This window comes from Bubalus kerabau, chromosome 4 (genome assembly GCF_029407905.1).
Source record: "Bubalus kerabau isolate K-KA32 ecotype Philippines breed swamp buffalo chromosome 4, PCC_UOA_SB_1v2, whole genome shotgun sequence".
Taxonomy (NCBI): domain Eukaryota; kingdom Metazoa; phylum Chordata; class Mammalia; order Artiodactyla; family Bovidae; genus Bubalus; species Bubalus kerabau.
The window spans coordinates 22,968,496-22,983,686 of NC_073627.1; the positions used below are offsets into that span (position 1 = coordinate 22,968,496).

At 40.7% G+C, this 15,191-nt stretch overlaps 2 protein-coding genes across 2 annotated transcripts; both read left to right on the forward strand.

Moving 5' to 3' along the window:
- Positions 1-3,134: 3,134 nt before the first annotated feature.
- LOC129651245 (keratin, high-sulfur matrix protein, IIIA3) lies at positions 3,135-3,721 on the forward strand. The gene has a single exon (XM_055579954.1). The coding sequence runs from the start codon at positions 3,135-3,137 to the stop codon at positions 3,531-3,533; it is 399 nt and encodes a 132-aa protein (XP_055435929.1). The 3' UTR covers positions 3,534-3,721.
- A 3,640-nt stretch (positions 3,722-7,361) lies between these two features.
- LOC129651243 (keratin, high-sulfur matrix protein, B2B-like) lies at positions 7,362-7,862 on the forward strand. The gene has a single exon (XM_055579951.1). It carries the CDS (start codon positions 7,362-7,364, stop codon positions 7,860-7,862), a length of 501 nt encoding a protein of 166 aa, XP_055435926.1.
- The last annotated feature ends 7,329 nt before the right edge of the window (positions 7,863-15,191 follow it).

The window sequence follows — 15,191 nt, forward strand, 5'->3', positions numbered from 1 at the left end:
TTATGATCAACCTAGATAGCATATTCAAAAGCAGAGACATTACTTTGCCAACAAAGGTCCGTCTAGTCAAGGCTATGGTTTTTCCTGTGGTCATGTATGGATGTGAGAGTTGGACTGTGAAGAAAGCTGAGCGCTGAAGAATTGATATTTTTGAACTGTGGTGTTGGAGAAGAGTCTTGAGAGTCCCTTGGACTGCAAGGAGATCCAACCAGTCCATTCTAAAGGAGATCAGCCCTGGGATTTCTTTGGAGGGACTGATGCTGAAGCTGAAACTCCAGTACTTTGGCCACCTCATGTGAAGAGTTGACTCATTGGAAAAGACTCTGATGCTGGGAGGGATTGGGGGCAGGAGGAGAAGGGAACGACAGAGGATGAGATGGCTGGATGGCATCACTGACTCGATGGACGTGAGTCTGAGTGAGCTCCGGGAGTTGGTGATGGACAGGGAGGCCTGGCGTGCTGCGATTCATGGGGTCACAAAGAGTCGGACACGACTGAGCGAATGAACTGAATGAACTGAATTCTGTGAAAAATGCCCTTGGTAATTTGATGGGGGTTGTACTGAATTTGTAGGTTGCTTTGGGCAGTACAGTCATTTTCACAATGACTTCTTCCAAGCCAAGAACATGGTGTGTCTCTCCCTCTGTTTGTGTCATCTTCACTTTCATTCATCAGTCTTATTGTTTTCTGAGTACAGGCCTTTTGCCTCCTGGGTAGGTTAATTCCTAGGATTTTATTCTTTTAGTTACAATGGTAAATGAGATTGTTTCCTTAATTTCTCTTTTGATCTTTCACTGTTAGTGTATGGGAATGGAAGAGATTTCTGTGTATTAATTTTGTATCATGCAACTTTACCAAGCTGCTTGATTAGCTCTAGTAGTTTTCTGGTGGCATCTTAAGAATTTTTTATGGATAGTATCGTGTCATCAACAAACAGTGACAGTTTTACTTCTTTTCCAGTTTGAATTTCTCTTATTTCTTTTTCTTCTCTGTTTGCCATGGCTAGGACTTCTAAAACTATGTTGAATGAAAGTGGTGAGAGTGCATACCAGTCAGAATGGCCATTATCAAAAAATCTACGAACATAAATGCTGAAGAAGGCTTGGAGAAAAGGGAACCCTCTCACACTTTTGGTGGGAATGTAAACTGATACAGCCGTTACAGAAGACAGTACGAAGATTCCTTTAAAAAGAAGGAATAAAACTACCATATAGCTCAACAGTCTCACTACTGGGCAAATACCCTGAGGAAACCATAACTGAGGAAAAAGACACATGTACCACAGTGTCACTGAGGCACTGTTTACAGTAGCTAGGACATGGAAGCAACCTAGATGTCCATTGACAGAAGAACGGATAAAGAAGCTGTAGTACATATATACAATGGAATATTGTTGTTCAGTCACCAAGCCATGTCTGATTCTTCGTGACCCCACAGACTGTAGCAAGCCAGGCTTTCCTGTCCCTCACCATCTCCCAGAGTTTGCCGAGGTTCATGTCCATAGAATCGGTGATGCCATCCAATCATCTCATCTTCTGTCACCCTCTTCTCCTTCTGTCTTCAATAATTCCCAGAATCAGGGTCTTTTCCAATGAGTCAGGTGTTCACATTGGGTAGCTAAAATATTGAAGCTTCAGCATCAGTCCTTCCAAAGAGTATTCAGGGTTGATATCCTTTAAGACTCACTGGTTTGATCTCTTTGCTTTCCAAGGGACTCTCAAGAGTCTTCTCCAGCACCAAAGTTTGAAAGCATCAATTCTTTGGAGCTCTGCCTTCTTCATTGTCCAGCTCTCACATTTGTACATGACTACTGGAAAGATCATTGCTTTGACTATATGGGCCTTGGTCGACAAAGTGAAGTCTTTGCTTTTTAGAATATGTACTGCCAAAGCAAGCACTATCCACTCCTTTTTAGATTCTTTTTTCATGTATGTAATTACAGAGTATTGAGAAGAGTTCCCTGTGCTATACAGCAGGTCCTTATTAGATATCTATTTTATATATAGTGGTGTGTTTATGTCAATCCCAATCTTCTAATTTATTTCTCCTCCACTTCCCCCTGGCAAACAAGTTTGTTTTCTACATCTATTATGTAGGGGAAAAACCTCTGCCTTATTACTTCATAGTTGTAGCAACCATGTCAAGGTATAGTAAGAAAAATTTTATTACACAGTTCCATATCACATACACAAGAAAGACAAGTATAAAAAATATCATGCCTCAGGGAAAACTAGTATTAATAAAAACCAGAAAAATTAGAGTTGTCACAACGTGAGCTGGAAAAAAGAAAAAAATAGATGTCAGTCTTGGGTATTTTATTCTAATACTCAGTGTATGAAAGTCAACTTTAACCTTTTCAATACAAATATATGAGCTGCAGTACTATTCAAGGCATGTACATTTCACTATGCCGTTCAGTCGCTCAGTTGTGTCCAATTCTTTATGACCCCATGGACTGCAGCATGCCAGGTTTCCCTGTCCTCACCATCTCCCAGAGCTTGCTCAAACTCATGTCTATTGACTCGGCAATGCCATCCAACACCACAGTTCAAAAGCATCAGTTCTTCTGTGCTCAGCAGTCCAACTCTATATCAAGTGAAACACAAACGTTTTCCCAAGGAATCCACACCAAAGAACATGTCTAACACCTGTCTGATTCACATGCAGGCTTTTCTGGGAATCTCTTGGGGGTCAAGGGTAGGATCTAGTCAGTGGTCTAGAAACTCTTATGCCTTTAATATCTTTAAAAATTGTAGCCCCTTCAGCACCATTTTGCCCAGGTTTTGTCAGATGCCATCTATTCAAAATAAGCATCAAGAGCTGCTTCACCTCCAACGTTCCAGAGTATTTAGATTTTGATGATGAACAGCATGAATACATGCATATTTAGGGATGCAACAGATGTTCTTTAATGAGATTATGAGTATGTCACCATTAGTCAAATGCAACTAATTTTGACTAACGCAACCATTAGTCAAAACAAATTTCTATTTAATTGAGCAAACAATAAACAAGAGGCGTCATCATCTCCTGGCCAGGGTATATAAAAGGCCCAGAGCAGGAGAAAGACACTCACACCTGAGAACACTCAACTCCTCTCACCACTTCAACCCCACTCAGCCCCACACACCACCATGACTGGCTCCTGCTGCGGCCCCACCTTCTCCTCCCTCAGCTGTGGCGGAGGCTGCCTCCAGCCCTGCTGCTACCGCGACCCTTGCTGCTGCCGCCCAGTGTCCTGCCAGACCACCGTGAGCCGCCCCGTGACCTGCGTGCCCCGCTGCACGCGCCCCATCTGCGAGCCCTGCCGCCGCCCAGTCTGCTGCGACCCCTGCAGCCTGCAGGAGGGCTGCTGCCGCCCCATCACCTGCTGCCCCACGTCCTGCCAGGCCGTGGTCTGCCGCCCCTGCTGCTGGGCCACCACGTGCTGCCAGCCCATCTCTGTGCAGTCCCCCTGCTGCCGCCCCACCTGCTGCCGGCCCGCCCCCTGCCGCACCACCTGCCGCACCTGCAGGACCTCTCCCTGCTGCTGAGCAGGGCACTGCCTGCGCAGAGCAAGCAACCAACCGTCTGAAAAAGTTCTACCCCCATTTCTCTACCTAACAAACCTCTTGCCCTGAGCCCTTAAGACCTCACATCAACTAGGAACTGGAGATGCAGGCTTATCTATTAAGGCTTGGGCTATTCTCAAGTAATAGTAACAACCTCCTTCTCCCCTTCTTAGATCTTAAGTCTTGCAGCATGTTTGTTTTCTAATAAACTTCTCTTTTTTGGCCCAGCAAACTCAACTTTGGTTTTACTTATTCGTTCTATTTTTTGTATTAAATGTAAGCATAACAAAAATAGACTGATTGCCTACCATCTGCAAACCATAGACTGTATTAAAGTTGGGTTAATGCCACCCTATTCAAGAAATTTCCAGGAGATGAAACAAACTCACAGTAATTAACCAATGATTAGAATATGAAAATATACAACACACTGTCAACAGAGAAGTTACTATCAATTGGGGAGAACAAGAAAGATTGAAAAAGAAGCTAACATTTCATACGAGTTAAGATTTAGGTGTCCAGATCTCAGGGAAGATGGCATTTTCAATAATGGAAACAGTATTGACAAAGGTATAGAGAAGTTGTTCAGAGATGATTAGAGTGGGATATAGGTAAAGTAATAATGGAAGATCATTTTAGAAAGTTGGTGTGCTTTTAGAACTAGCCAAAGGAATATGCCATTTATTCAACAAACACAAAGAACTGTTGAAAGCTTTAGGGCAGGGGAATGGCATGGCAGGAGTTGGGCATAAGGATGATTTCTGTGGTAGATGTTTATAAAAACAAAGGGCCAAAGGCTAGACATAATAATGACTATACAGAAGCAATCAAGAGACCACTGCCATGGTCTAAGTGATACACAGTAAGAGTTAACTGAGATATTACCATGGAATAAAAAAGACACAAAGAATATGGCAGACATAGAAACCCAGGTGGAGAATTAACCAATCTGAATGTAGGAAACAAGAAACAACTAGGAATAAAATACTTAGAAATCGCAGATCTATGGGAAACTCTTCTGGTCAGAAGATACTTAAAACAATTTTTAAATATTTATATTTACTTGCTCTGTGTTTAAAACCACACAGAAATGTTAGAAGAAAACAGAGAAGACAGTGAGTTTTACTAACTTTAATTGATCCTGGAAAGAAACACAGTGTAAAATAAAATGAACTGATCTAGGAATGAGGAATAGAAGTTTTATACCCATCTCTTCTGGCTGTGTACTGGCTATGTGAATGGAGCACGCTACCAGCCTCTCCAAAGTGCAGTCAATCCTAAACTCCATAGCATTCTAATATCAACTGATGCTGAGAGGAAATTAGAAATAGTTCACACCACAACATTAATATTTCAATTTAGAACTTTGAGGCTGAATGTTTCCTTCTTTTTGTCTGTTTCACAACATCAATCTTTTTTCAAATTTATTTATTTTTAATTGGAGGATAATTTCTTTGCAATATTGTGTTGGTTTCTGCCATACATCAACATGAATCAGCCACAGGCACATGTATCTCCTCTCCCTCTTTAACCTCCTTCTCACTTCCCACCCCATCCCTCCTCTCGAGGCAGTCCCAGAGCACCCAGTTTGAGCTCCCTGTGACATACAGCATATTCCCACTGGCTATCTGTTTTACACATGGTAATATATATGTTTCAATGCTACTCTCTCTATTTGTCCAAACCTCTCCTTTGCCCACTGGGTCCACAAGTCTGTTCTCTGGTCTGCATCTCCATAGGAATGTCCTGTTCCTATGTTCAACTCTGGCTTATTGGTACTATGCCAATTTGTGCACTAGAGTAAGATATGAGGCAGCAGATTGGGTCTTCCCTTCTACATAATCCTTCAGTGCCCCAGGCATAACAGTATTCAATAAACACGTGCTAATTATAAAAAGAATGATGTCTGTTTCCAAACCTATAAAATTAAATGGTTGGACAAAATGATATATTAAGTTTTTGATCTCTGACATTCAGTGATTCCCCTAACCATCCTTTATCATCACACCTGCAGTCATGGTTACCATGATGAGGACACCTTTATTGACACTGCCATGAATCACTCTTTACTGTAATTCTATCACTGTACAAACCAAACCTCCACCTCATAAAAGCTAATATGTGCTTCTACTCAGGGTTGGAAGGCAAGAACAAACCTACCACAAGTAGCAATAACGTATGCTTTTGACCACCACTTTTTTCACTTCCTCCTGTATAACTCCAAACTTCTAATGGAAAATCACATACTTTTGGAAACTACCAAGAATTGTTTTGACCTTTGTTTTGCTGAAATTTATCTTGATCTCTTTGCACTTGTATCTACTGAATGACACTTGATCATCCATTCCCTTTGTTGTTGTTGATCAGTTGTTAAGTAGTGTCCAACTCTAATCTGCCTTATAAGACTGTGATCCAAAAAAAGTGTTCCCTAGCTTCTGCTTCTTCTTTTATTGGTTCTCTTTCCTAAATTCAATTGTCATGCTCTTTGGTCTAATATCATCCTTTCATAGGAAACAAGTTGTAGTTACATAAAAAATGACATAAATTGAAAATGAATCCCACCTTTGAGAAATAAATACTGTTCAGAGAATCCATAGAGAAGTGATTCTTATCCTTCAGAGAGAAATGTCAGTTACACATAAAATTTTTGTGACTTTTTTTCCTAATTACTGGGTATGAATTTTAGTCCTTCTTTTAAATTTGTGTTATTAATATTAACAACAAAATACAGTAAATTGGGATGGAGATTTCATACTCTCCTCAGTGATAAGTGTTTCATCAAATCTGAATGTGTGAAGTTCAAGAGAGATCATAGAAATTGGAGAGATCCAATTTCTGGAAACATCTATGAATTCCTATGAATGTGGAGTTTATCAGTTTCTATCTGGCTGCTTGTAGAAACTATAATTATACAGAGTGAAGTAAGCCAGAAAGAAAAACACCAATACAGTATACTAACGCATATATATGGAATTTAGAAAGATGGTAACAATAACCCTGTGTACGAGACAGCAAAAGAGACACTGATGTATAGAACAGTCTTATGGACTCTGTGGGAGAGGGAGAGGGTGGGAAGATTTGGGAGAATGGCATTGAAACATGTAAATATCATGTATGAAATGAGTTGCCAGTCCAGGTTCAATGCACGATACTGGATGCTTGGGGCTGGTGCACTGGGACGACCCAGAGGGATGGAATGGGGAGGGAGGAGGGAGGAGGGTTCAGGATGGGGAACACATGTATACCTGTGGCGGATTCATTTTGATATTTGGCAAATCTAATACAGTTATGTAAAGTTTAAAAATAAAATAAAATTAAAAAAAAAAAAAAAAAAAAAAAAAAAAATAATTTCAATTACCTAAAAAAAGTAGGAAGGCTTAGACACAGGACAATCAATGGTTAATACATTTATTCTGGAGACTGAAGGTTTGGAAAATATGATCCCATAGTCACATTGTCTTATGAGTGACAGTGATGTAATCATAAGCATAAAACAAAGGCTGAGACTTGAAGAGAAATTACAGCATTATTTGAAAACAAAACATCAGTATTTTTACCAAAGACAAACACGTTTGGTGAGTATTAGCTGAGCAATATGGAAAATCCAATTTGGAGATGTATTTAAAATAACTCATTATTTCAACAATCAGAGGGCCCTGAAAAGATTGTTTAAAAGAGTAATAAGATAAAAATGCTGTCCATCACAAAAACAGGAAGTGGCAAAACTCTATAAAAGGTGTGAGTGGAACAAGCAGACCAAACTCAGAAACTTCTCCAAGCATCCCAGCTCTCAGCCTAACCCCTGACACCATGGCCTGCTGTTCCACCAGTTTCTGTGGATTTCCCATCTGTTCCACTGCTGGGACCTGTGGCTCCAGCTGCAGCCAATCAACCTGCTGCCAGACCAGCTGCTGCCAGCCAACTTCCATCCAAACCAGCTGCTGCCAACCAATCTCCATCCAGACCAGCTGCTGCCAGCCAACCTGCCTCCAGACCAGTGGCTGTGAGACCGGCTGTGGCATTGGTGGCAGCATTGGCGGCAGCATTGGCTACGGCCAGGTGGGTGGCAGTGGAGCTGTGAGCAGCCGCACCAGGTGGTGCCGCCCTGACTGCCGCGTGGAGGGCACCAGCCTGCCTCCCTGCTGTGTGGTGAGCTGCACACCCCCCTCCTGCTGCCAGCTGTACTATGCCCAGGCCTCCTGCTGCCGCCCATCCTACTGTGGACAGTCCTGCTGCCGCCCAGCCTGCTGCTGCCAGCCCACCTGCATTGAGCCCATCTGTGAGCCCACCTGCTGCCAACCCATCTGTTAAAAACCTTCTGATGGAAATCCTAAGACAATGGCACTTCAAAGTTAGCCAATGTAGAGTCCCAACAAACTTCTAACCACTAGCACCCATAACCCAGTCTACCACCTCATGTCAAAAGCTACATAATTTCCCTAACATGGAAACTGATTTATAATAAAAAACCAAAAATATTTCATAGATCTGGATATCAACAGAAGTCCTACAGTGTGAAAAGAAATGTGTAATACTTTACTATAAATATCTTCTGAAATGTTTCAACAACTCATTGGCCTTTGGATTTAATAAAATTTTTCATTCTTCAGTGATGAAGTCATTGTTGGAGCTTTCTTTTCTTTGGTATCTGTTATTGATATTAGGGTACTGGGATTTCTCAAAATGTCAATAAATGTAGCGTAGCGCTGTGGTTTTTCTTTATTATTGTGCTTTTAGCAGTGGCCTTTAAAAGGTGGCTTTCCTTGTCTATCTACAGTCAAAATACATGATTAAAAGAATACATCAGTATTTAGACACTATTCCCTGAAGTCCTCAAGTATGCCAATTAATGGGTTAGGTATCCCAGAATACCAATTTTATGTCATTTGGCTTCTTGAGGTGTCACCAAAAATATTCAGTTCATTCATATATGATTCTGTGGACAATTCTTTAAATCATCAAGGATATAAAAATAATACATAATTGGAAAAGACAGTTATTAGCATAAGGTGTGGGCTTCCCTGGTAGTTCAGATAGTAAAGAATCTGCTTGCAATGCAGAAGACCCCTGGGTCTGATTCCTGGGTCAGGAAGATCCCCTGGAGAAAGGACAGGTTATCCTCTCCAGTATTATTAAGCTTCCCTGGTGGTTCCGACAATAAAAAAAATCTGCCTGCATTGTAAAAGACCTGGGTTTGATTCCTGGGTTGGGAAGATCCCCTGGAGGAGGGCATGGCAACCACTCCAGTATTCTTGCCTGGAGAATCCTCATGGACACAGGAGCCTGAAGGGCTACAGTCCATGGGGTTGCAAAGAGTTGGACATGAGAGAGCAACTAAGCACAGCACAGCACAGCACAACATAAGGTGTAAGGCATCCTGAACTCTAGTCCCCACTTTGTAACCCACAATCCATGAGCTCTTGAACAAGTCCAAGGCCCTGTTTCTAACCTGGAGAATGATATAATTGAATTTTATTTCTTGCAATGTCCCTTACTGGCATAGGATATTAGATCATTTCCTAAATAGGTGACACATTGATAATTAGTACTTTCAGATGCCCAAAGGGGAAAAAATATTCAATGGTCAAATAGTGTTGCATGTGTTATCAACATATGGAAGGTATATACAGCACCTTAGAAAATTAAAAGGACTGAGATGTCCTATAATAAAGGAATCTCTATAACCATCACTCAGTGGTTCCCAGAGAATCCTTGAGTCATTTATTACCAACTGTTGAAGCTGAAGTTCCAATACTTTGGCCACCTGATGCGAAGAACTGACTCACTGGAAAAAACCCTGATGCAGGGAAAGATTGAAGGCAGGAGAAGAAGGGGAAAACAGAGGATGAGATGGTTGGATGGAATCACCGACTTGATAGACATGAGTTTAGGCAAGCTCCAGGAGTTGATGATGGACAGGAAAGCCTGGTGTGCTGCCATCCATGGGGTCAAAAAGAGTTGGACACAACTGGGCGACTGAACTGACTGACTCTGAACATCCTATTATCAGTTAATTCTAGTACTCCTCAAAATATTCTTTGGAAAGTGAGGAAAGGGAATTACAACTGATGTATTTTATAATATCTACACAATTCCCTCCTGTATTGTGAAGCAGAAAATAAATGTCCATTGCTGGGCTGGGTTTATATGAACACGAAGTTGGTATCCACCATCCTCATGCTAACCTCCAAGGAGCATTCCAGAATGAAGCAAAGATGAAATAAAAGACACTTAATGGAACTTCTGTGCTAAAGAATGAAATCTTTGGTCATAAAATCAAAGTGGTGAGTCAATAGCTGGAGGTAGAGGAGAATGGGAATGATTTGCTGTTGTTGTTGTTCAGTCACTAAGTCGTGTCTGACTCTTTGTGGCCCATAAACTGAAGCAGGCCAGGCTTCTCTGTCCTTCACTATCTTCCTGAGTTTGTTCAAACTCACGTCCATTGAGTCAGGGATGCCATCCAACATTTCATCCTCTGTTGCCCCCTTCTCCTCTTGCCCTCAATCTTTCCCAGCATCAGGGTCTTTTCTAATGAGTCAGTTCTTTGCATCAGGTGGCCAAAGTATTGGGGCTTCAGCATCTGTCCTTCCAATGAATATTCAGGGTTGATTTCCTTTAGGATTGACTGGTTTGATATCCTTGTAGTCCAAGGGACTCTCAAGAGTCTTCCCCAGCACCAAACTTTAGGAATGTTTACTTAAGGGTTATTAGATGTTCTTCACGGAGAAGGCAATGGCACCCCACTCCAGTACTCTTGCATGGAAAATCCCATGGACGGAGGCGCCTGGTAGGCTGCAGTCCATGGGGTCACTAAGAGTCGAACATGACTGAGTGACTTCACTTTCACTTTTCACTTCATGCATTGGAGAAGGAAATGGCAACCCACTCCAGTGTTCTTGCCTGGAGAATCCCAGGGACGGGGAAGCCTGGTGGGCTGCCATCTATGGGGTCGCACAGAGTTGGACACGACTGAAGTGACTTAGCAGCAGATGTTCTTCTGAAGTTTTGAAACTGGAGAGAGGTGTGGTGGTTACACAGCATTATGAATACACTAAATACCACTCCGTTGTACACTTTAAAATAGTTCATTGTATATTATGTGAATTTCACCTCAATTAATCAAAGAGATGGGGTCTCCATTAGTGCAAATTTCAAGAATTAGAAAAAGGCACCACCTTGAGGTAGACACAATGAGGAATACACATCTTGTTGAGACATAGCTCTGTGTAAAGAAAGAATCTACTTCCTCTGAGTAGGCAAAGTCCTTCATCTGGACACAACCTACACACTCAAACACAGTGGCTCCAAAATGTGGTCATCACTCTACCCACTCAAATACTACTCTCTTGTCTCCCATCAGGTTGGTAAGATTTAGGTTGGATTCACCTTTCATTTAGAAGGACCTCAGCTTCCGTGGTGGCTCAGATGGTAAAGCGTCTGCCTGTGATGTGGGAGACCCAGGTTCGATTTCTGGGTCGGGAAGATCCCCTGGAGAAGGAAATGGCAATCCACTCCAGCACTGTTGCCTGGAAAATCCCATGGACGGAGGAGCCTGATAGGCTACAATCCATGGGATCTCGAAGAGTCGGACACGACTGAGTGACTTCACTTTCACTTTCAGCTTCAAAGCACAAAAAAGAGCTCGTTGGCACTGAGGAGAGAAGAGAAGGGTCTTGTTTGTGTGTGTTAGTCACTCGGTCTTGTCCTACTCTTTGCAACATCATGGACTATAGCCCACCATGCTCCTCTGTCTATGGAATTCTCCAGGGAAGAATACTGGCTTGGGTAGCCATTCCCTTCTCCAGGGGATCTTCCCAACACAGGGGTCGAACCCAGGTCTACCACATTGCATGCAGATTCTTTACTGTCTGAGCCACAAGTTGGGGATGAGACGAGGTCCTTGAAGTTTATGTGTTATCTAGTCTTGGTCACTGGAATGGGAGGCTAGAAACCCAGAATCCCAAGCAGGATTGACTGTTCATTTGGCTGGTACTTCAACCATGTCTTATGTCTGAGGAGTCTAAGAAAGGTAAATGCAACTGAATTTAAAAACTGAGTTTAAGAAATTGGAAAGAACCCCTTAAACTTTAACTAGAAAACTGAAACCCTAACATCTTAAAAAATAACAACTCAAAACTTTAATATCTGTGAACAAAGGCCAACACTGAAGCATAACAGACAAACACATTTTATGCATAACAAACACACATTTATGATTCTGGTATTGTCTGGGCCCCATAGCTTCAGTGAAGTAATCAGAACCAAAGAGAATAAGCACAGCAATAAAAAAGTGTTAATGATAAAGGACCTGACATTTTTTTTCCCAAAGAAGACTACAGATAGCGGTACCCAGGATAGAAAATTTACATAGGGAAGCATCACAAATGATTACAACTTCTTAGCCTATTTCTATGAAAAATAATCAGAAAGAAATGGGTTTAAGTGGTAGGAAGAAAGATTCTGATTAAAATTTATTTTCTTGATTTATTTAGAGGGGGTGAAGAAATGGTCAGATTAGTTTTCATTCTGTAGCAGAACAATAGAATTCTCAAATTTAAGTGCCATATCTTGCAATGGTTAATCTTATGTAGCAACTTTGACAGCTAAGGAATCCCTAAATAGCTGGTAAAACATTTCTGGGTATGTCTATGGTGGGTATTTCTGAAGCGATTGGCATTTGAATTGATGGATTGAGTAAAGATTGCCTATCGCCAATATCAGTAGGCACTGTCCCATTTGTTGAAGGCCTGAATAGAATAAGAAGGGTGCTCTCTCTTGCATGCACACATCCATCTTCTCCAGCCCTTGGGCATTGGGCCCTGACTCTGCAGGCTTTGGACTTGAACTGGAATTTATACCATTGGCTCCCCTGGTTCTCAGGCCTTCAAGTTTGAACTGAAATTATAATACTAACTTTCCTGGGTCTTCAGCGTGTAGACAGCAGATCATAAGACTTCTCAGCTTCCAAAATTGCCTAATAAATCCCCTTCTACATATTTATATCTATCTAACCACTTTCGTTTCTCTAGTAAACACTGACTAATACATCTTACTCTTAATTCTATAAGGGTAACTAAAGACAGAAACATGAAAATTGAGCTAAATTTTGCACTGAGAGAGATGTTGCAAATAGTGCCACAGTAGAAAAGTACAGAAATGGAAGGCTGATATGCAATGCTACTGTCTCCAGCACCCTGCATTTCAGCTCTTCAAACATTTAAACTTTTTGCAAGAGGAGAAAAATACTTTTAGTATCAAAGATTCTGCTGAGTTTCACTATGAATTAAATAGCTGGTGAGATCTGATCTGAGATCATAATAATGACAATTATTACAATTAGCATATTACAAACATCCAAGGTGAAAAAAACAGCTAATCAAAGAGTCTATGTTATATAGATTTGCTTAAGGAGAAAACTCCAGTGCTCTTTTGCCTGGAAAATCCCATGGACGGAGGAGCCTGGCAGGCTTCAGTCCATGGGGTCTCTAAGAGTCCAACACAACTGAGCGACTTCACTTTCACTTTTCACTTTCCTGCATTGGAGAAGGAAATGGCAACCCAATCCAGTGTTCTTGCTTAGAGGATCCCAGGGACAGGGGAGCCTGGCGGGCTGCCGTCTCTGGGGTCACACAGAGTCAGACACAACTGAAGCGACTTGGCAGCAGCAGTAGCAGCAGCAAGGAAAAAAAGCTAAATAGTCACAAAGAAATATATCAAATTCAATGTGGGATTTGAAAATACTTAATTCAGACTAAGGAAGAGTTAAGGCATAAACTCAAAGCTGTCATTCCTGGAGAGGCACAACAAACATTTATTGTTCTGGTTTAAGCCTCATAAATCCAAATTACCTTTTCCTGTCCCTAAACAAAACCTTTATCTTCACCTCATCAATTGCCTCATTCAAATTGTACAGTTATACAAACTTTATAGCTTAGATTACTCTCTAACATCTGAAATAAACTACACACTGAAGCTCTAATGCATTATTATATGCTACATACTCCAGGATTAATGTATTGAGTGTGGTTTTTATTATGGTTACCAAAGGGGAAAGGTGGGGGAGATGTACAAATTAGGAGTTTGGGATTAACATATATACACACACATATATACACACTACAAAATAATCAACAAGGACCTGCTGTATAGCACAGAGAACTGCTCGATGTTTTGTAGAAGCCTGGGTGGGAAGGAGTTTGTGGGAGAATGGATACATGTATATGTATGGTTGAGTCCCTTTGCTGTCCATCTGAAACTATCACACCATTGTTAAATGGCTATACTCCAATACAAAATAAAAGGTTTATTAAAAAAAACCAAGGACCTGCTGTATAGCACAGGGAACTCTGCTCAATACTCAATAATAACCTAAATGGGACAAGAATATATATATATATATATATATATATATATATATATAGTAAGTCAACTATACTCTGATACACAACATTGTAAGTCAACTATACTGATACAAAATTTAAATTAAAAAAAAATTTAAAGATTGTGATTTTATGCAGTTAAGGACATTGAAATCTATAGAAAATCCTAAAATCTAAGATTAAAGTCACAAATCAAGTAAGTTAACTTTTTAGCAGTTATTTCCTTGAAGTATGCATTTGTATAGTTAAAAAAAAAATAAAATCTCCAGAAAAGTCTCTACTGAAGAGCATTACTGCTTACCCTATGGTTTATCTTTCTTCCCTTCACCCTAAAAAAGGCCTAAGAAAGTGGTCAAACTGTCACTCACTCTTTGATTTTCCCTAGGACAATGGCTTAGCTAGGAAAGAACAAATTGACTATAGTGGTAAAAAGAGTTTAGTGTGGGGACTTCCCTGGCAGTCCACTGGTTAAGACTGTGCTTCTATTACAGAAAGAATGGGTTTTATCCCTGGTTGGGGAACTAAGATCCCATTTGCTGCATGGTATGGCCAAAATATTTTTAAAAATTAGTTTAGTCTGGAAGCCCATGGTGTGGATTCAAATTTCAGATTAAGCACTTCTTAGTGTGAACTTGGACAAATTACTTAATCTGTGACTTGGTTTTATCACATGGATGATGGGAATAGCAACAGTACCTCCATTATAGAATTTCTATGAAGAATGAATGAACTGATACATGCACAGTTTCAGAACCACTTGGGCATATAATAAATGCTCCAAAAATATTATTGGTGGTAATTCATCCACATTTCCTAGTCTTAAAGACAGAATCTTTTTCTTTCTGACCAACTTCACTGACAAGATGCAGATTGAAGGCCACTTGGCTGGGAATTAAACTGTCATATGAGACCCAAGAGCTCAATTATAAGGATCAACACTGAGTAATATTGACACTTCCTTTAAAGGTGAAGCATCACTCAATTATTCTTCAGGCAATGAGCATATTTTAACAAATATGTGGAATTACAGGTTATGTACACAGTGAATGCTAATGACTACTTGACCATGGTGAAAAATTCTAATTGAAGACCAAATAAAACTAACTTTCAAAGCTTTCAGAAAAGAACAAATAACTCAGGGACAGGCCAATTACCATTCAGAGACAAATTGTTTCAAAACAAACAAGGAAGGAACATTAAGAATTATGCAAATAGCAGCTAGTCCAGGCTTATAAAAGGCCCACTGTGGAAGTGTCCATCA

Excerpts from the sequence above, each read along its gene's own strand:
- LOC129651245 (XM_055579954.1), top strand. The coding sequence starts at position 3,135 with ATGACTGGCTCCTGCTGCGGCCCCACCTTCTCCTCCCTCAGCTGTGGC.
- LOC129651243 (XM_055579951.1), top strand. The coding sequence starts at position 7,362 with ATGGCCTGCTGTTCCACCAGTTTCTGTGGATTTCCCATCTGTTCCACT.